Consider the following 20,967-nt stretch of genomic DNA (forward strand, 5'->3'; position numbering starts at 1 on the left):
TGGGTCTGTTCTTGTGCCAGGACCAAATTGTCTTGATTACTGTGGCTTTGTAGTAGAGCTTGAAGTTGGGGAACATAATCCCCCAGCTTTATTCTTTCTTCTCAGAATTATTTTGGCTATTCGAGGTCTTTTGTGGTTCCATATGAATTTTAGAATGATTTTCTCTAGTTCATTGAAGATTGCTGTTGGTATTTTGATAGGAATGGCATTGAATCTATAGATTGCTTTAGGCAGGATGGCCATTTTGACAATATTAATTCTTCCTATCAAAGAACACGGGATGTGTTTCTATTTATTGGTATCTTCTTTAATTTCTTTCATGAGTGTCTTGTAGTTTTCAGAGTATAGGTCTTTCACTTCCTTTATTCCTAGGTATTTTATTCTTTTTGATGCAATTGTGAATGGAATTGTTTTCCTGATTTCTCTCTCTGCTAGTTCATTGTTAGTGTATAGGACTGCCACAGATTACTGTGTATTAATTTTCTATCCTGCATCTTTGCTGAATTCAGATATTAGACCTAGTAGTTTTGGAGTGGATTCTTTAGGGTTTTTTTTATGTACAATATCATGTAACCTGCAAAGAGGGACACTTTAACTTCTTCTTGCCAATCTGGATGCCTTTTATTTCTTTGTGTTGTCTGAGTGCCATGGGGAGGAACTCCAGAACTATGTTGAATAGAAGTGGGGAAAGTGGGCATCCTTGTCTTGTTCCCAATCTTAAAGGAAAAGCTTTCAGCTTCTCCCTGTTAAGTATGATGTTGCATGTGGTTTTGTCATATATGGCGTTTATTATGTTGAGGTACTTGCCCTCTATACCCATTTTGTTGAGAGTTTTTATCATGAATGGATGTTGAATTTTGTCAAATGCTTTTTCAGCATCTATGGAGATGATCATGTGGTTTTTGTCCTTTTTGTTGATGTGGTGTATGATGTTGATGTATTTTCAAATGTTTTACCATCCTTACATCCCTGGAATAAATCCTACTTGATCATGATGGATGCTGTTTTTGATGTAGTTTTGAATTCGGTTTGCTAATATTTTGTTGAGTATTTTTGCATCTAAGTTTATCAGGGATATTGGTCTGTAATTTTCTTTTTTGTGGTTCTTTGCCTGGTTTGGTGTTAGAGTGATGCTGGCTTCATAGAAAGACTTTGGAAGTATTCCCTGTTCTTCTAATCTTTGGAAAACTTTATGGAGGATGGGTATTAAGTCTTCAGTAAATGTTTGACAAAATTCAGCGGTGAAGCCATCTGGACCAGAGGTTTTGTTCTTAGGGAGTTTTTTGATTACCAGTTCAAGTTTGTTGCTGGTAATTGGTCTGTTCAGATTTTCTGTTTCTTCCTTGGTCAGCCTTGGAAGGTTGCATTTTTCTAGAAAGTTATCCATTTATTCTAGGTTATTCAGTTTGTTAGCATATAATTTTTCATAGTATTCTCTAATAATTCTTTGTATTTCTGTGGTGTCTATAGTGATTTTTCCTTTCTCATTTCTGATTCTGTTTATGTGTGTAGAATCTGTGTTTTTCTTGATAAGTGTGGCTAAGGGTTTATCTATTTTGTTTATTTTCTCAAAGAACCAGCTCTTGCTTCCATTGATTCTTTCTACTGTTTTATTCTTCTCAATTTTATTTATTTCTGCTGTAATCTTTATTATGTACCTCCTTCTACTGACTATGGGCCTCATTTGTTCTTCCTTTTCTAGTTTCATTAATTGTGAGTTTAGATTGCTCATTTGGGATTGTTCTTCTTTCCTGAGGTAGGCCTGCATTGCAATATACTTTCCTCTCAGCATGGCCTTGGCTGCGTCTCACAGATTTTGTGGTGTTGAATTATTTTTGTCATTTGTCTCCATATATTGCTTGATCTCTGTTTTTATTTGGTCATTGATCCTTTGGTTATTTAGGAGCATGTTGTGAAGCCTCCATGTGTTTGTGGGATTTTTCATTTTCTTTGTGTAATTTATTTCTAGTTTCATACCTTTGTGGTCTGAGAAACTGGTTGGTACAATTTCAATCTTTTTGAATTTACTGAGGCTCTGTTTGTGGCCTTGTATATGATCTATTTTTGAAAATGTTCCATGTGCACTTGAGAAGAATGTGTATTATGCTTTTGGGTGTAGAGTTCTGTAGATGTGTGTTAGGTCCATCTGTTCTAATGTGTTGTTCAGTGCCTCTGTGTCCTTACTTATTTTCTGTCTGTTTGATCTGTCCTTCAGGGTGTGTGGAGTGTTCAAGTCTCCTAGAATGAATGCATTGCATTCTATTTCCCCTTTTAATTCAGTTAGTATTTGTTTAACATATGTAGGTGCTCCTGAGTTGGGAGCATAGATATTTATAATGGTATATCTTCTTTTTGGATTGACCCCTTTATCATTATGTAATGTCCTTCTTTGTGTCTTGTGACTTTCTTTGTTTTGAAGTCTATTTTGTCTGGTACAAGTACTGCAACTCCTGCTTTTTTTCTATTAGTTGCATAAAATATCTTTTTCCATCTGTTGACTTTTATTCGTGTATGTCTTTGGGTTTAAAGTGAGTCTCCGGTAGGCAGCATATAGATGGGTCTTGTTTTTTTATCCATTCAGTGACTCTATGTCTTCTGATCGGTGCATTCAGACCATTACACTAAGGTGATTATCGATAGGTATGTACTTATTGCCATTGCAGACTTTAGATTTGTGGTTACCAAAGATTCAAGTTTAACTTCCTTACTATCTAAGAGTCTAACTTAACTCACTTAATATGCTATTACAAACACAATCTAACAATTCTTTTCTTTTTCTCTTCCTTTTTCTTCCTCCTCCATTCTTTATATATTAGGTATCATATTCTGTACTCCTTGTCTATCCCTTGATTGACTTTGGGGTCAGTTAATTTAATTTTGTATTTGCTTAGTAAGTAGCTGTTCTACTTTCTTTACTGTGGTTTTATTACCTATGGTGACAGCTATTAAACCTTAGGAACACTTCCATATATAGAAGCTCCTCGAAAATGCACTGTAGAGATGGTTTGTGGGAGGTAAATTCTCTCAGCTTTTGCTTATCTGGAAATTGTTTAATCCCTCCTTCAAATTTAAATGATAATCTTGCTGGATAAAGTAATCTTGGTTCCAGGCCCTTCTGCTTCATTGCATTAAGTGCATCATGCCGCTCCCTCTGGCCTGTAAGGTTTCTGCTGATAAGTCTCATGTTAGCCTGATGAGATTTCCTTTGTATGTGATCTTATTTCTCTCTCTGGGTGCTTTTAACAGTCTGTCCTTATCCTTGATCTTTACCATTTTAATTACTATATGTCTTGGTGTTTTCTTCCTTGGTTCCCTTTCATTGGGAGATCTGTGGATCTCCATGGCCTGAAAGACTATCTCCTTCTCCAGATTGTGGAACTTTTCAGCAACTACCTTCTCAAAGACACTTTCTATCCCTTTCTCTCTCTCTTCTTTTTCTGGTACCACTATAATGTGAATATTGTTCCGTTTGGATTGGTCACACAGTTCTCTCAATATTCTTTCATTCTTAGAGATCCTTTTTTCTCTCTGTGCCTCAGCTTCTTTGTATTCCTCTTCTCTAGTTTCTATTTCATTTATTGTCTCCTCCGCTGTATCCAACCTGCTTTTAATACCCTCCATCATGCTCTTCAGTGATTGGATCTCCGACTGGAATTCATTCCCAAGTTCTTGAATATCTTTCCATACCTCCATGAGCATGTTAATGATTTTTATTTTGAACTCACTTTCAGAAAGAGTCATGAGGTCCATGTCATCTTTCTCAGAAATTATATTAATTTTACTCTGAACCAGGTTCCTTTGGCATTTCATATTTGTATATGGTGCCCTCTAGTGTCCAGAAGCTCTACTCTCTGGAGCTTCTCAGCCCCCAAAGCAATGTCAGGGGTCACAGGGGAGTGGTATTGGTGTCTGGGGGGAGGAAAGAGCTGTTTACTGGTTCCGGGTCCCTGAACCAGTGGGCCGAGCACACAGGTATAAGCCTCTGTGCTTTGCATTTTTAGTTCCTGTAGACAGATCTTCCCTCTGGCTGGCCTAACGTGAGGGTAGGGTTTGCTAATTTGTGAGCCAGGTGGGGCTGGCCGGGAGAAAGGTGTAGTCGGCTGTGTATCATGGAGGGGGTCCTTGGAGCTGTGTAGCCAGCCAGGGAGCTGGAGCACCTGGAAATCACGAAAGCTCCCAACCTGCTGGGAATGGTGTACCTGGACAATTTTGTCTACCTGTCCTTTCTTCTGAGCAGTAAGCTCTGTGCAATCTTTGCCCCTTTAGCAGCCCTCTTGCTAAGGGCTTCCTTGTTAGGAAGTCTCTCAGATGACCTGCCTTTCTTTTGTTCCAGAGCAGGTGGATATGGATCCCTGCTTTCCACAAGTGACTGGAATCTCAGTCTCTTCAGGAATTCTGACTGTCTGAGCTTTCCAATCCTCTAATCACAAGAGTATCATGAAAGCACCATGAAATGTAGGTTTATGTTCCCAGAGCAGATCTCTGGAGTTAGGTATTCAGCTGTCCCAGGGATCCACTCCCTCCCCACTGTTTCTCTTCCTCCCGCTGGTGAGCTGGGGTGGCGGAAGGGCTTGGGTCTCACTGGGCCACAGCTTTGGTACATTACCCTGCTCTGTGAGGTCTGCTCTTTTCTCCAGGTGTATGCAGTCTGGCGCAGTCCTCTTTCTTGTTGCTCTTTCAGGATTAGTTGTGTTAATTTTATTTTTGTAGTATATGCAGTTCTGGGAGGAAGCCTCTGTCTCACCTCTCATGCTGCCATCTTTAATCCTTGGGTAGTTTTTTGATTACCAATTCAATTTAATTGCTAGTAATTGGCCTGTTTAGATTTTCTGTTTCTTCCTTGGTCAGTCTTGGAAGGTTGTCCTAGTATACTTTTAAAATTATGGTTTAAATCTGAGAAATAACTCAGTGCAGGATTATACATTCAATTTAAAACTTTATCTTATTATCAACACATTTTTTTGAGCACCAATTATATGCAGACACTATGGTTAGCATTTGGAGAAGGAATATAAAAATGAACTTTTCACAGATATCTGCTACATAGAATTTAAAAACCTAACAGAAGAGATAAGTCATGTACTTAGGTAACTACAACATAAGATAAGCAAGTGCTGTAATAGAGGTTCAGAGAAGTGCTACAGATGTTCTGAGGGGGAAGAGATTAATTCCAGCTGGGAATATCGGGGAGGTTTCCTGAAGGGGGTGACATTAAAATGAAAACATAATTGTGTTATTACTTTCAACTTATGTTTTGTCCTAGTTTTCTGCATTATATGCTTTATTAAAAAAATGTAGACAAGATAAGAGGAGCAGTTGTCTTCAATTCATCTACTCCTCCTTTGGTTGGTGGGGCATCCTGCCAGCCAGCACACTGCACACTCTTGTGTACACTCCTGGCAGCCCAGGTGTGGCCACCATTCTTACTTTAAAAGACTTTGCAGGACCTGTAACTTTTGAAGCTACACACTTTCTATAAATACTAGAAATATTTTACTTGCCTTTGAATCCTGAAGTGTGTCAATAAGTTCTTCATTGTCCAGAATATTTCCTTCAGATGTAAAGAGCATTCTCAGGATTTTCTCTTCAATAGCTTTTAGCTGATTTTTATCAGTGTTGATCCTCACAATGAGCTTGATTCTTTGTTCTTCCAACTCGGGTTTCTCAAGTCGAACTACATCACTAAAACCAAAGTTTGAACAACTAAATTATGTGTTTATCAGTGCCCTAAAGTTGTTTCTATTTTTCTTTGCTACTTAGCTGAGTACTAATGCTACCAGCCAAGTTCCAGTGCACAAGGCCTCTCTTTTGCTGGGTTTACACAGTGTCTGTTTACTGAATTACATATTAGTTCTGATTCTTTATCTTGTATTGCAAAACCTACACCCTTCCACCATTCCCATAGCTTCTGCTCTTTTTTCTTAGGAAAACCTGATCAGTGCTTGATCTCTCTGATCATTCAATTTGTCTCTAATGCTTGCTTATGCCAGGCTGAAAATGGTGCCTGGAACATTCTTTACATACCAGCATGGGAGATTCTGATATCCCACCACCTCCATGAAATGCATCTTGACTGCATCTAATAAAGGGCCCTTTCCTCCAACTCCACTCCTGCTTGTACATCTGAACTTATGTCTTCCTTCACTTGTCCTTTCAAAATTTGCTCCCAGCACTCTGTTTGCAGGAGCCAATCTGTGGTAAGCATCGCTCTGTGCCAAGCACCCTGCAAAGAGTTTTATGTGGATCCTCTTACTGAATTGAGTGCTTCTGTGAGGTGGGCACTGTGGTTACCTCCAGCTTGCAGATGAGTGGACAGATCCTAGAAGGTCACTCCCAAGATGGCTACCTGGGTGGGCTGGCTCCAGGGCACACCCACTGTGATGAGCTGCCTCATAGAATAACCTCATATAATACAGGCTGAATTCAGAAACTTATAAAAATTATCTGAAGACTCTAAGAAATCATCACCTCTAATTCATTTGTTTAAAGAATTTTTTCAAGAGAGAGGAGTATAAAATACAGCCTGGAGATTCTGAACTCTGTGACTGAGTCTCCACATTTCCTGTTTCTGTTAGGGCACGTCTTGTCCTAGGCAGTCCAACATGCTGACAGGTTAGTGACAGAGCTATGCTCAGCTCTTCATGGGAATAAACTGGTATGCAGAATGTTCAGCCACATCCTTAGAACATGTCCATAACCTGTGATGAAATCCCCTCTGTCTGGAAAGCAGTGAGCCTAGCAGAAGTGAAGCTAGTAGCTGGCAGAGTAGATTCTTTAGATTCTTAGAATAAATAAGGAAAATGAGATTTAAACTCCTTAGTGATAACAAGAGTAGTCATTTTTGGAAAATGGAGATTCAATCCCAGAATATACTGAGGGAGGGTATTTATTTTTTTGAGGTAAATAAATATAGGTAAAATGAAACAGGAAAAATAGATTTGGGAGTACCAGTATTTTTCACAGGCACAGAACAGTGAGTCTCTGGGAGCCTTAGACAGACTGGCTTCACTGACTTGCCCAAGACTGGAAGTGCCAGTGAAGGGGGGGAGGCAGGCCTGGGCTGTAGGCCTGGCCTGAGCCATGGCTGAGAATCAAGGATGCATCCCCGATCTCCTTGAGGAGACTGTGGGCAAGACCAAACAGTGCTGTGGTAAGTGATGAAAGAGGGAAAGAACTGGGCCATTTACTGTCATTTTTATGATTGAGGGTTCATGAGTGGGGCTTGCACACATTAAATTTTTTTCTTTGTCAAAATTTTTAAACAAAATATTAGGAAATCTTTGCCTTCCCCTTTTAATTTTTAAAGTTTATTATCATTTTTTTACCTTAACAACTGATCCTCCAGACCTGATTTGGTTACGGTGAAATTGATGATGGTAACTTTAATGCACACCTGGAAGAGGAACAGAGAGTGTATAAAAATGCTTAGATTCAGACTAATAAAAAGGGCTTACTTTATTAGAACATAGCTCATCATTGCCACGGTGGATGTATCTCAGGGCTAACTGTGAACCTTATCACCCACCCAACACACACCAAGCACACTATGTCTTACAAAAGCTTAAGGATTTTTCCTGCCAGTAGGAGTGACAATCTTGTTCCTTAAATGCCCAGTTATATAATCCTACATGGTGTTTTAAGAAAAGGTGAGCCATCAAAGAGTTAGAAAGATGCAGTTAAAGAGTTAACAGCTTGGGTTCACATTCCAGGGGCACCTGTTAGTGCATGTTTGATGTCGGACAAGCAGTTCACTCATGATGAGCTTCAGTTACTGATGTTTAAACATTGGGATAATCATAGTAACAGTTCATAGTATTTGTGAGGACCAAATGAGGTCATAAAAATCACTTAGTTATAGTGACTTAGACATAGTTTGTTCTTGTTAAAAAGAAGCTATTATCGCTAAAAAATAGAACTTCATATATTTTGTCTCGTAAATTTTTATGAAAAATTGTTGCTATAATATAAACTTCTGACATTATTTGAATAAGTCAACAGCAGAGGAAAATATAATGAGAATTAAGTGTTTGAATGTTATACATTTTACATATGCTCTTCTTATTTAACCTTCATAACAAATCTTTGAAGTTGGCTTTATTTCTACTGTCTAGTTGATTGATTTGTGGATCCAGGAAATGGAATAATTTACCTGTAGTCATAGAGTTGGGTAAGGTGTGTGATGCTCCCTTTCAGAAGTTAAGTAAATGAGAAATCAAAGGTTGTAAGTCAGCACATTCCTAAACTCTAAAATGGCACTTGGGACTAGAGGTCTGGCAGTGGCTGTGTAATTAAACCCCTGGAACTGATTAAAAACAAAAACAACCCTGACCTCGGCTTTTAATGGAATTGCTCTCATTGTATCCAAGTCTTGTGTCATTTCCATCCAACCCAGGCACATCTAGTGAAGACAGGCAGCTATGGGAAATTCAGCAACTAAAATGAAAATGATGCTGTTTGGAATCCTACATTCAAGGATTTTCTTCAATGGCTGGGGGAGGACGAGGAGTTGCCAGTCACCAGTTTTCCAGCAGGCAGCCTCTTCATCTGGCTGTATGCCACAGACATCTGCACACTTAAACATAGACGTGGCCCCTCCTCACCCCACAGACTCTCAATTAAGCTCTGACCCATTATCAGCACCACTAAGGGGGCACCAATGGCCTTGTGCAGAAGGAGGGAGGTGAATGCATGGAAGGGGGTGGTGCCCTGTGTTGTGAGGAGTGGGGGTTGGTGGATGGGGGAGGAGGGAGAAGGAGGGAGCCAGGAGGGAGAGGCAAGAGGTACTTGGGGCAGTGAGACAGGACAGCAGCCTTGGGACTGAATGGGGAGGACTTTGAGTCCAACTAGATGGTGGGTAGAAGGGCAACTGAATGAGATTCTTGACTCAGAAGAGAAGCAAGAGTAGAGGATAGTGGAAAGAAAGGGGTTTCAGAGAAAGAAAAGGATGCTGAGGCAGAGCTGTTTGCTGGGTCGGGGTAAGGGCCCACCAAACATCAGAGACCCATCACACCCCAGTATCCGACTCAGGCTGGGAACTGTAGGTCTGAAGCTCATACCTCAGGCAGGTAGTGGGGATTCGGCAATTTGGTTGTCATATAGAACCTAAAACTTTTGTCATAGTCAATGTCTGAGTCTCCAAGGCGAATTAGCAGTCGCCCACCACTCATGAAAGTCTGCTTCAGAAGAACAGGTTCTAGAGCTGGGTCCAAGGTTTCTCTAAGCTTGAAAATTAAAACAAAACAAAAATACAAAAACAAGCCAATAAAAAGGATGACATCAACTTCTCCAAATTCTCCAAAGTAAATTAGGCCTCAAAATTTACTCTGAATGAACAATTTTTCAGTGATCTTAGAGATAAGCCCTCTAAATATGACTAAAATTATACATTGCCCAGTGATGATCTCCCAGAAATAGTCTGAGGAAATCAGAGCCCGTGAAGGCCGCACGTCTGTTTAGACTCATCTTCCCCACTATTCACAACCATGAGAAAACAGCGAGAGGAGAGTCGCTGCAGGGCGGGCCTTTGGCGGCCCCGCAGCTGAGCGTCTCTGCTCTCCCGCCTGCTCTGGGTCGGGCCGGGCAGTCTGCAGCCTGAGTCCAGGTCTGGCCCTCTGTGGCTTGTTTTTATATGGTCCATGAGCTAAAAATGGTTTTTGCCTTCTTAAAAGGTTCTAAGAACAAACAAACCCACAGATGAAACCTCCAAACCAAGACAAACAAGAATATTTATTCAGAAAACATTTGTACAGAGACTGTATGTGGCCTGAAGAAACTCAAATATCTAGACCTTTACAGAAAAAGTTTGTGGACCTCTATTCCAGATGATACTTATTTTTTTTCTCCCTCAAAGCACATTTGATTGTTGGTAAGAACTTGGGCATGCAGATATTCATGTACCCGAAGACAAGCATCTTTATTTCAGCATGTATGTGATAGGGGCCCAGGGCCCAGGAGGTGTCAAATTTTATTTTAATCCATAGTTAACAAATCTATTACACATTGTAACATGGTATCCAACCATGTAAATTCTTAAAACAAAAATTTACAAGAACATTTCCCTTACTACCCATGACACAATTTTATGTTCGTTAAGTTCTTTTCTATTAAAATATGTTGACTGAGACTGACTAATGATTTCACACCTATGAATGGGCAGAGACAAAGTTTGAAAATACTACCCTACAAATGTAGAAAGCAGCTTTGTGTCAAATGCTAATGATTCCAAGTCCCAGAAAGCAGAGAAGGCCTACTCCGAGGGGCCTGTTTCAGGATGGGGCCCTGGCCAAGGGTCTGTATGCACTCCAGGAGCACTCAGCTGTAGTTAAAAGGCTCTACTGTGCAGGGACAGAACGTCACAGGAAGTGTTTTGTCCACTATTGTGAAAGAAGAAATTCTCTCAGGACCTCCTGTGTCATGAAGTAAACTGGTATTTAAAAATCCAGTTTGGAGTTAACCAACTGCACAAATATTCTGGGGGACCTCACCCTCTCCTGGGTCTGAAGGAGGCTGTCTCTGAAGGAGCTTCAGGGTCTGAAGGAGGACCTGGAACCCACTACCTGTGTAGGTCAAGTCCAGAAGCCCCACATGGAGGCTTCTTGTACTTTTGGTAGTTTGAGTTGGGAGTTTAACTTGCTGTGTATTTTCTAGAGAGTAAAGGGTGCTTAACAATTTATTTAACCTTTCTGTGCCTCAGTTTCCTCATTGGTACAATGGGATAATAGTAACTACCTGGTAAAGTTGCAGTGAGGATTAAAGAGTTAATATCTGTAAAATACCAACAACAGAGTCTGGTATGTAGTGAGCATTCAGTAAGTGGTAGCAGATATTAATATGAATTATTATTTCAGGCACTACGTCAGGGCAGCAGCAGCTGCTCCAGGTCACTGGTCTTTTCTGAGCTTCCCGTCATTCAGCTGAAGCAGAGATACTTTTAGACATGGTTAAACAGAGATGCAGCTCCCAGCTCACGCTTTGCTCACTCATTCTTCTCTTTTTATAACGGTAAATCCAAGAAATAAACCACAATCATTTGTCAATCTCTTCTGCACTCAAGGCCTTTGCACGTGCTGTCCCCTTTGCCTGGGAAGCCTTCTCTCTGAGCTCTTCACACGGCTAACTCATGATATAGGTCACAGCTCAAGTGCTACCACCTACAGCCATGATTCTCAATTAGTTTCTGCTCCCCCACCTCACTGGCTATGTCAGCACTGGGCTTGTCCCTTCAAAGCCCTTACCACAAGGTCTTGTCCTTTCCTTCTCTCTCCTTTCCTCGTTCTTTTCTCTGTTTACTATCTCTGTCCCAAGATTTTGAGCTATTGAGGGCAAGAACCACATCTGTATCATTAGTCACTGATTCTCAAGTAAATGTTTTGAATGAATGAACAGTTTCAAAAAACTGTTTCAGGATGGGGCCCTGGCCAAGGGTCTGTAGGCACTCCAGGAGCACTCAGCTGTAGTTAAAAGGCTCTACTGTGCAGGGACAGAATGTCACAGGAAGTGTTTTGTCCACTATTGTGAAAGAAGAAATTCTCTCAGGACCTCCTGTGTCATGAAGTAAACTGGTATTTAAAAATCCAGTTTGGAGTTAACCAACTGCACAAATATTCTGGGGGACCTCACCCTCTCCTGGGTCTGAAGGAGGCTGTCTCTGAAGGAGCTTCAGGGTCTGAAGGAGGACCTGGAACCCACTACCTGTGTAGGTCAAGTCCAGAAGCTCCAGGTCTTGGAGTGATTCTGAAGCAATGGAGCACTTACACACAGCAAACATGTTTTTTTTAAATGAGTTTGTTCTTATAGCACTTAGTCTAATTCTGACCTTATGTCTAAGTACAAAATAATGTTTATTCCCATTGGCTTGGTGTGTTTTACTGGCTTCACATCATTATTGTGCGTAAACAGTCCCTGATGGCACTATTGCTTTGAATGTTGGGGGCAGCTAACCCTCAAGAGTTACAATGGGGTCTGAGAGTCAGCAGTGTCAGAAAACAGCCCATCCCACTTAACACCAAAACTATATCTGGAAACAGAAAAAAAAATCCAATTAACAGATTGCTCCCTATATGAGTATCATTTAAGGAACAAAGCAATTGGTTTGACCAACGTGAAAGTGGAGTTGACTGGTGTCTTCAGCATGATTGCAAGCATGGCCTGTGTAGGGATATGATCTGAAGTTTGGGAACTAACACGAGAAAAGAAAATTGAAAGGCAAACCTCTTCCAGTAGGACAGGTAAGCCAAGTCGGATTGAATTTTCAAGTGTCCGTAAGAAATTACTATCCGTCAGCTTAATGATCTTCAGACCACTTCTGCTCTCCTTGTTCCTTATCCAGCGGTTTGCCTGCATGAGAAAGCACAGAGTGAGGCCTTTGCTTTAGTTTTATTAATGGTTAGAAAGTGAAAGCTTTCAAAGTTTAGAAATTTTGTTCCGTCTAGAACAGGTTTGAAAGATAAAAGAAAAAAATAAATGAAAACACTAGTCCTCCTGAAAATAAAAACACCTCTTTAACCCCACATTTGGGATTCTTTTTATTCAAATTGGGAACAGATGAAGAAAAGCCCCATCTGGGACAAAAGCCCGTACCTCAGGTGTTCAAGTCTGTCTCCTTGGCTTTCACTGCAGCTCCCTTTTCTAAGCCCCATTTAGAACAATCTGAACCATGGACTTAGGAGTCAGACATTGGGATTCTACAAATATCAGGCAGGCTTTCCCTAAAATTCATCATATCCTGACTTCATTCTGACCCCTCAGACATTTTAGGAACAACACCTCTACAGGAATGAATTTATTCTCCCCTAGAAAACAGAAAACTAATGGTCAACACCCTAAACAAAACCAATCAAGATCAAGATCAAGTATGAGAGCACTTGAATGCCTTCCTTCTTACTGTCTATCTCTGCAAAATGAGGAAGTCGAACTAGAAGACTTCTAAACTCCTTTTTAGGTCTCAATCCTCAAGGTCTTGGTATGTTAAAGTCCACTTTTAGAACTTGTGAGAGCACAATATTAAGCAGAGGTAACAGGCTGGTCTTTATCTGAAGCATGGGTTACACACCTGATCTTGGGGATCGATCATCAAAGGCCACCGTCTCCCTTGAGTAACCAAAATGCCATTTTCCGTTGATATCAGGTCACGGGGCAGCCCGTCAGTGTTCCACTGACGTATTTCGTAGGGATCGCCAAGAATGTTAATGAGACTGAAGGAAGGGTTGATTGGGATCTCCAGAGACTGACAGTCGAGGATCCAACATGCTATAAGCTGTAGAAGGAGGAAGACTTACATGTATAGTCAGTACACTCAGTAAACGGGGAAACACATAAAATGTCCAGTGATGAGTAAGTCCTACTAGTCTCTATGGGAACCCTGGCATCAGAGCCGGGCACACAAGGCATGAACCAGAAAACAGGAGGTCTGGGGCCTGGCCCTATTCGGTTAACTAACTGTGGCTTCAGGCACGGTGCTCCCCATCTCTGGACCTCAGTTTTCTCATGTGTAAATGACAAGGGTTGTCAGATGTTCTCCAGCTAGGGGTGTATTGCCTCTCTTGGGAGGGTCTGAAGCCCCCAGAAAAGTCTGGGGGTCTCACGATGACTGTGGTGTACTGGGGATTAGTTGGGGCAGAGGGATGCATGTTATCTTCTCCAGTGAGCGGTGCAGTCACGCACAACAGACAACTGTTTGTTCCCAAGAGCGCTGCTGGTACCAGAACACCCCTGAGCTCCCATAGAGTCTGTATGAGTGCTATCCTAACTTGGTTTTTAAACTCAAGACTGGGAAAACACTTTTAGGAAAGCATTTCATAAAAATGGCTCAAAAATATATCTCAAATAACTTAGTTTCCTGTGTCTGCCCATTGCCAAGCCCCTTGTAACTATCTCACCAATTCAGAGCACTACATCCTGGCTGGCTTTAAATGCCACTTCGGATCCTAAGAGTCGGGGACGCCCTACCCCTTTTTCTCCCATTGGGTTCTTGTGCTGTGTAAGTAAGTGAGTAACTTTCTTCGGCAGGAAAGGAAAGGAAGGAATGTGTTATGGAAGGCCTGGGGTAGCCCCTTGCTGGCTGACAAAGGTGGAGGGCTGTGGAATGCATAAATATGTTTTCATTATGAAGAACCTCCACAGTGGAGAGCCTCCTTCTAAACTCAGAGAAAACACAGAGATGTCCCCACCCTCCCTCAGTTTCAGCAGCTTCACACTATTCCTCACAGAGGGCAAATCTCCTTACCGACTGCCTGTACTGGGCTGTGAAGGCCCCGTGGTAGGCTACGCAAGCCGCTGCTATGAACACATTCCCGATGATATTCGATATCTCTTCATTGAATTTCTGGATGCTTTCTTCCCATCGAACTTGCTCATCTTCTAATGCAATTGTCAGCTTCCCAGCACGTACGAGACGTGCCTTTGTCAGGGCCATAGTCTTCGCTGGAAAATTTATGAAAATCAGATTATGTATTCAATATTTTCCTAAACTATAAGAAGTTTACTCACTTGCTTCTGTTTACAGTGGAATTAGCATTATTTAGTTAATGATAACGATACATCTGTCTGAAACCTCACATTAAATCAGCATTATTTCCCATTTCAGAACCAAGCCCAAGTTTGCCTCATCCCTGCACAGACCTCCTTTTTGATATTCTGTTGTTCTGGCTGAAGACAGCACTCTCTCTGTGCCCCTGTACTATTTATCTCATGGATCAAGATAAAAAACGCGGCTTTGTGTTATAATGTGACGTGCCCCAACGAGTCTTACTCAGATATAAAGCTGGGTGAATATAAACAGTATTTGCAGAAGTTGAATATGTACAATATACACAGTTCTAATTTTATACTAGAAGGCTAATGCAATCCACCTAATGGAAATATGCCCTACATGTTGGTTGAAAGCTGAGATTTGACTACCTGAACACTTTCTACTTTTGAAAATTGGGCACTTCCTGACCAACAGAGTTTTTAGAAGTTACTTACCCAAACTCTCTTTCTCATTCACACTTTTGTCAAATTTGTCTTGTAAGACCTGTATTTTATCTTCCACTTGTTTCAGCAATGCTTGCTTTTCTCTCAGAGTAGCCATAGTAATATCAAGTTCAGCCTAATAAAATCAAGTAAATATTTAAGAATAGGCCCCAAAAGAAGGCCCAAATTGAATTTGCCAGTTTCTAATAGATCCCCCAAAAAATACCTTATGTTCCCTTTTTCATGTCTTAAAAGATTTTGGTATGATACAGAAAGTTAAAATAAATATAAAATAGAATAAAATACATGAACAGAAGCAAACAGAACAAAATAAAACAAAACGAAAACAAAACCCATCAAAATAAATTGTAGATGGATTACAGACACAGATGTACCACGCATTTGGGATGAATTGGTTACTTCAATGGATTATTAACTTTCAGTAATGAAACAACTGAAATATTCATGCAATAGTGGAAACTAATCTTTCCTACCTAGTACCCTGGAGCGGGAATCTGCAAGCTATAGCCTGCAGGCCAAATCCAGGCTGCTGCCTGTTTTCGTACAGTTTGTGAGCTATGAATGGTTTTATATTGTTAAATGGTTGGGGGAAAGATCAAAAGAATAATAATATTTCATGACATCCAATCATTGTATGCAATTTGAATTCCAGTATCCATAAGTAAGTTATATTGGAACAGGGCCATGCTTACTCATGTGCATATTGTAGATGGCTGCTTTTGTGCTGCAACAACAGAGTTGAATAATTGCAACAGAGACCGTATAGCTAGCAAAGCTTAAAGTACCTGCTCTCTGGATCTTTCTAGAAAAAGTTCACTGGCCTGTGCTCTATGGCCACAGCTCTTTTGGTTACCTGCTCTACTGAAAGATCATTCTCTGTTCTGTAGGGCACCTTACATCTAATTGTGGGGTAACCTGATTTTTAGAACCTCAGATGACAACATCAAGTGTGGGAGTAGTTAGCGAATGGAAACATAAGTACATCAGATGCTAGAGCTAAAAAAGCATCTAAAAATACCATAGGCCTGGTAATAAAATATATGTAGGACTCATTCTCTTTTTATGCTGAAAGATGGCTGATTTTAGGGGTCATTTCAAATAACATTTTTCAGCTATTTTTTAAAACAAAAGCTAATTTTCAAGAGCTTTGTTTCTATATTGTGTGTGGTCCCAGTGGCATGATAAAGGGAGCTTGCATGATTAAAGGAGAATGGCCTTTAATGCTACAGAAATACCAAAATGCAGATAGTGTACCTGTGCAGCACGGAGTTTTTGTCTCTTTGGTTCGACTTCTTTGACTACCCGGGAGTACAAATCCATTGCTCTTACCCACATGCACATGGATTTACATGCTTTGGACACTTTCTCTACTTTTTCAGGCACAAAATCAGGATTATTAATATACTTCTGAAGCTTTGCCAATATCTGAGGCTTTATGTTTTCCTTATCGTATTCTAAAAGTCTTCTTAGGAAGTTAGAGTCACCAAGAAGTTGCTTTGCTGTTGGCCAATCAGGTCTGAAAGACAGATGCGTAAGTTAATAGCATTGTAATAAAGTAATATAAAAAACAAAGGAAATATATTGTTTTGAGAACATTAAGACAGTATCTCAATAAGTGGATAGTTTTAATCTCAATACTATAATGTCAGTAATTTGTAGTTATGTGCACCACAACTCACAGGGACACAGGAATTGAATGACTGGTGTTCCATACAACCTAATTTTGGTAGAGAAAGAATTATAAAGTCATAGAATTTAAGAAATGTTAAGAATTTTAAAAGTAAGCTTTATTTTTAAAATGCCCCAGGAGTTCTTATTTTTACCTCCTTTGCCTTAGTTTAGATCTTTAAAATCTGCCAGAACACCACTGTCACCTTCTAACTCTTTTTATGTCTGTCAGTTGAACTTGCCCCTTGGCCAAACTGGTTTTCTTCACAGGAAAATTTGATTATGTTGAAAATGTTCAGTGGTTCTCAGTCTTCTCCAGCCAGTCTTCTCTGTGCTTTGCAGAGTTCCCAGGCCCCCGTACAGTGCTGGCCAGAGGGTCAGTAGGGAAGCCTGGCAGGGAATACTCTGGCCCTCTACCTTCACTGTGATCAGTTTTTCAAAGAAAGGTTTCCTTTATTTCTTATTGAAAAATGATTGAATTACTAAAGAAAGCTGGAAAAACACGTGATGTTTTTTTGAACTGTGATTCTGTGACGAAATGCAAACTGTTTGGCACAGCAAACAAGACCGATCATGATGTAGTGCTCTCCTGCCCAGCCCCACCCATTCCAAGAGCATCAAAGGTCCCTGAACTCTTCCCATGCTCCCCCTCTCTCCCTGAACATCATCTCCAGAGAAACTTGCTCACACCTCCCCAGGGCACTATTTTCCTGGCACTCTTACTACTGTGTAACTCTTGTGTGTCTTGAAATTATTATTTTTTACATCTGTCTCCCTACTGTACTATATAGGGAAGAACTTTATATCGTTTATCATTTAGTACAAAATATATGTTCAAAAAAATGCTTGTTGTATCAATTTCTTGAATGAATGACTGAATCAATGAGAAGGTGAAGAGAATGAGAACATAAAAATGAAAATGGAGAAAAACAGCGAAGAACTTTCACCAGGTATTTTGGTAATACACGATTCTGAATTACTCACTTGGCATTCAAGAGAATGGAAATTGCTTCCATAACAGTCATGACCAAATCTGGGGGCTTTGTAAAAACTCTGATTTCGGATATATCTGCTTTATCTAAAGAATTCAGTGCTTTATTAGCAGCATCAAGTGCAGGTAGAGCTTCTTCCAGATCTCTCTGAGCATCATCAGCTATGGCCTGGGTTTCCTCAGCTTTCACTTTTGCTGTAGCTTCATCTTCTTGCACAGTGTTACAGACCTAACCATTGAAATACAATTGCTTAAGTGGCCTCAATATTTGAATTTTAATGTTTAAAAGCAAAACCAATAATAATGAGTCATATTTGCCCCCAAACCAATGATGAAAGAGGAATTGCTATATTATATATTATGCTCTCCTTTGTTCTTCTCATGCTATGTTGCTAGAACAATGGAGACAAAGTTATTAGAACAAAGAGCTCCTTAGGAGAAGAATAGCTGTCTTTTCCTTGCAGTAGTATTTTTCTCACAACTCTCTTCCACTGTTTGGATTCACTCATTCTCAAGGAGAGAACCAGGCTGATTTATTGAAGGGAGGTTGTTCATAACCTAGAAGCATTGTTAAACTTTTTTATCACTTAATTATTTCAATCACATATAAAATTAAAAAATCCAATCATATTTAATTGCATATAAGTGATAAGTTGCTGATCAAAGCCTTCTCACCCATGTCAGGCAATGCGGCATACCTGATCGGCATTTTCTTGATCCACTGCCAATTTATCCATCAAGGCTTCAACATCTTGTGATTTTGTTAAAAGGACAGGTTCTAAAGCTGAAAGATCTAATTTCATTTTATCTACTAGTACGTTTGTTTCTAATAGCTTTGTGAGACCATTCTTCACCCGGTCACGTGCCTAGATGACAATGAAAATATCTATTATAATGGGTATTATGAACTATAACTTTACTGGCATCTGTTACTCATGTATTAGAATTTTACTTCTACTGCCAAATCAGTCTGTAACACTTAAAACTGTGAATGTGCAGAAGTCTTCCAGGTAACAGAGCTCTAGGAAATGGCCATGACATTGACTGTGGTGGGTTTTGGTTCATGCTGCTGAAGACTGAAGTGGGATATCACTGGACTGTGAGGTCAGTGAGGGCACACAGTATTACTTTTATTCCGTGTGGTAGTTTGGTAGCATGTTGCATGAATGAGGGACAAGTTCAGATAAAAATTTCTGGAGACTATAGCTCTTGGAGTTTGTTTCCTCAAGATGGGTCAGTAGGGCTGAGAACCTACAGGGACATGGTGTCCTGGATACTTAGCTCTGGTTTTTGGTTCTGAACTTTTCTCCCCAGTGGTAGGACACTCTTAACTAGAATTAAAGGGGCTGCATCTGGTAGACTGAGGTACCTGGGAATAACTATTTTTTGAAAGTGAGTCGGAAAGTTTGTTCAAATTGGCAGATTTCAAAATATCTGTCAAGTTATTTTACAAAGCCTGCATTTATTTATCATGTTAAAAAAATCCTCTGAAAAACATAAAAAAATCTAAATGGTAAATGCTTCCATTTTTACTGAATTTAAAATTAGAAAATTTTAGGTCGTGCTAATAGCCTGATGATGATGATGGTAGGCACTGTTTCCTGAGTGCCTCATATGCATCAGATCATAATCCAAGCACTTCATAAACAGTGTCTTATTTAAATTCCACAGCAATCCAAGAGGTAAATATAGATATTTTTAAGCCTTATTTTCTACTAACGCTTAGAAAAATTATAAAACGCCCTCAGGGTTGTGCAGCAAGAAAGAGACAGAGCATAGTTTGTACACAGTCTGGCTGACACCAAAGTCCTTGCTCTTACTGTGAACCACTGACACATGTTAGACCACCCAAACCCATCTCCATTGCTTAATAAAAGCTTTTCCTTCTTATTAAACCCTGCAGAGATGACTAGTTCTCTGTTTAAGATGCTGTTGCAATGTCCATATCATTCCAGTGAGTCAAGGACACTTACATAAGTGATAGAAGACAAAAATATAAATGCCAAGTAAGAGGGAGGCCTCTGGACCAACAGCTTGAGACACTTTTTTGTCATATGTTAGGTTATCAAGGGCATTGGTCAGGATGGAGAGGGCTCTGGCAGGTAAGATGGCACAAAGATCTTTCACTCATTCTGGCAAAAATTTTGAATTCAAGCAAAAAAACGTTTTCTAAGTGATAATATTAAACTTACTGAAACCAACTGCTTCCTTTTTTCAGTCAGCATAGACAGGTAGAGATTGATAAGCTCTAAGTAGGAGGTGGGTGTTGTGTAGTACCGTCTCCGGAGCTCTGTGTAATAGCGATCTGCCATATCAGAGACACTCAGGTGAACATTCACACACATGAGGGAAAGCTTTTCTTTCAGTTCTTCATTTCCGGTATCGACATGTGAGAAAAATGTCTTTGATACAGAAAGAAGTGCTTCTCTGGGCCACTATGAAGAAAGACACATGGAAAATCTCTTGCTCATTTCCATAATATACAGCTTAAGAAAATTACATTTCTCTGGAGCTCTTGTCTTGTCCTCCCTTTCACCTAGTTAACTCCTACTTGTGTCTATTAAGTTTAATGAACTGAATGGCTATGTTCATTAGAGAGGGGTCTGAGTCTGCACTGCTTGCCCCCAGCACAGTATCGGCACACAGAAGTTGTTTAATAAATATTTGTTGATTGATTGAATATATGATTGGGTGTCTTTAGAATAATTCCATGAGTAAAATCAAAGTACCTCATGTCCTCACTCTGTTTATTACGCAGTTTGGACTTCAGGTCTATTATTATAATCACTGTCCTATTCACCTCAATTCCTTCACTCCTCTCTTGTTTCTTCGAGCTTACCAGTACCTTAAGTAAAATGCAACTCTGTCACCCCAGTCGGTGACTGTGTAGTTGAGCACGGCTGGAGAAAACCACACAGCCATACTGACTGGCTTCGCTTTAAATTTATGACAACAGACTCGAGTGGGTTCTTAGTGCTGCCAGGAATGCTTCTACATATTTTAATACATCACTCTGCTAAGTATTTCACACCCTATACTACTTCCTCAGATTAGTAACACACTGTTTCCTCTTCATTCTCAGCTGATGACCTTGCTTCCAATATCACTAAAAAAGCAGAAGCAATGAAAACAGAACTTCAATGAGTTCTCCCTCCCATATCTTCCCATCTTTCTGCATCTGTGCTGATATATTCTATATTCCCTCCTGTTACTCTGGAGTAAACCATGCATGCTCCCTGCCTAGGTCGGCACCTTCATTGACGACTCATTCCTGTCCCTTCTTGCCTATTCAGTGACATTGGTCCAACAATGCTTAACTCTTGCCTGCTGCACCA

At 40.2% G+C, this 20,967-nt stretch overlaps 1 protein-coding gene across 1 annotated transcript in view; it reads right to left on the reverse strand.

The window, feature by feature from the left end:
- DNAH6 (dynein axonemal heavy chain 6) overlaps nt 1-20,967 on the reverse strand; it is a 265,012-nt gene that overhangs the window by 75,361 nt on the left and 168,684 nt on the right. Inside the window, exons 49-59 of the mRNA XM_036931141.2 lie at nt 19,825-20,067; nt 18,331-18,498; nt 17,626-17,861; nt 16,228-16,489; nt 14,965-15,088; nt 14,225-14,421; nt 13,052-13,255; nt 12,211-12,336; nt 9,057-9,221; nt 7,326-7,393; nt 5,502-5,682 (exon numbers count right to left, since the gene is read on the reverse strand). Of these exons, the coding sequence (XP_036787036.2) occupies nt 5,502-5,682; nt 7,326-7,393; nt 9,057-9,221; nt 12,211-12,336; nt 13,052-13,255; nt 14,225-14,421; nt 14,965-15,088; nt 16,228-16,489; nt 17,626-17,861; nt 18,331-18,498; nt 19,825-20,067 (1,974 nt within the window). The remainder of the gene's footprint in view (nt 1-5,501; nt 5,683-7,325; nt 7,394-9,056; nt 9,222-12,210; nt 12,337-13,051; nt 13,256-14,224; nt 14,422-14,964; nt 15,089-16,227; nt 16,490-17,625; nt 17,862-18,330; nt 18,499-19,824; nt 20,068-20,967) is intronic.

Source organism: Manis pentadactyla, chromosome 2 (assembly GCF_030020395.1).
Source record: "Manis pentadactyla isolate mManPen7 chromosome 2, mManPen7.hap1, whole genome shotgun sequence".
NCBI classification, from domain to species: domain Eukaryota; kingdom Metazoa; phylum Chordata; class Mammalia; order Pholidota; family Manidae; genus Manis; species Manis pentadactyla.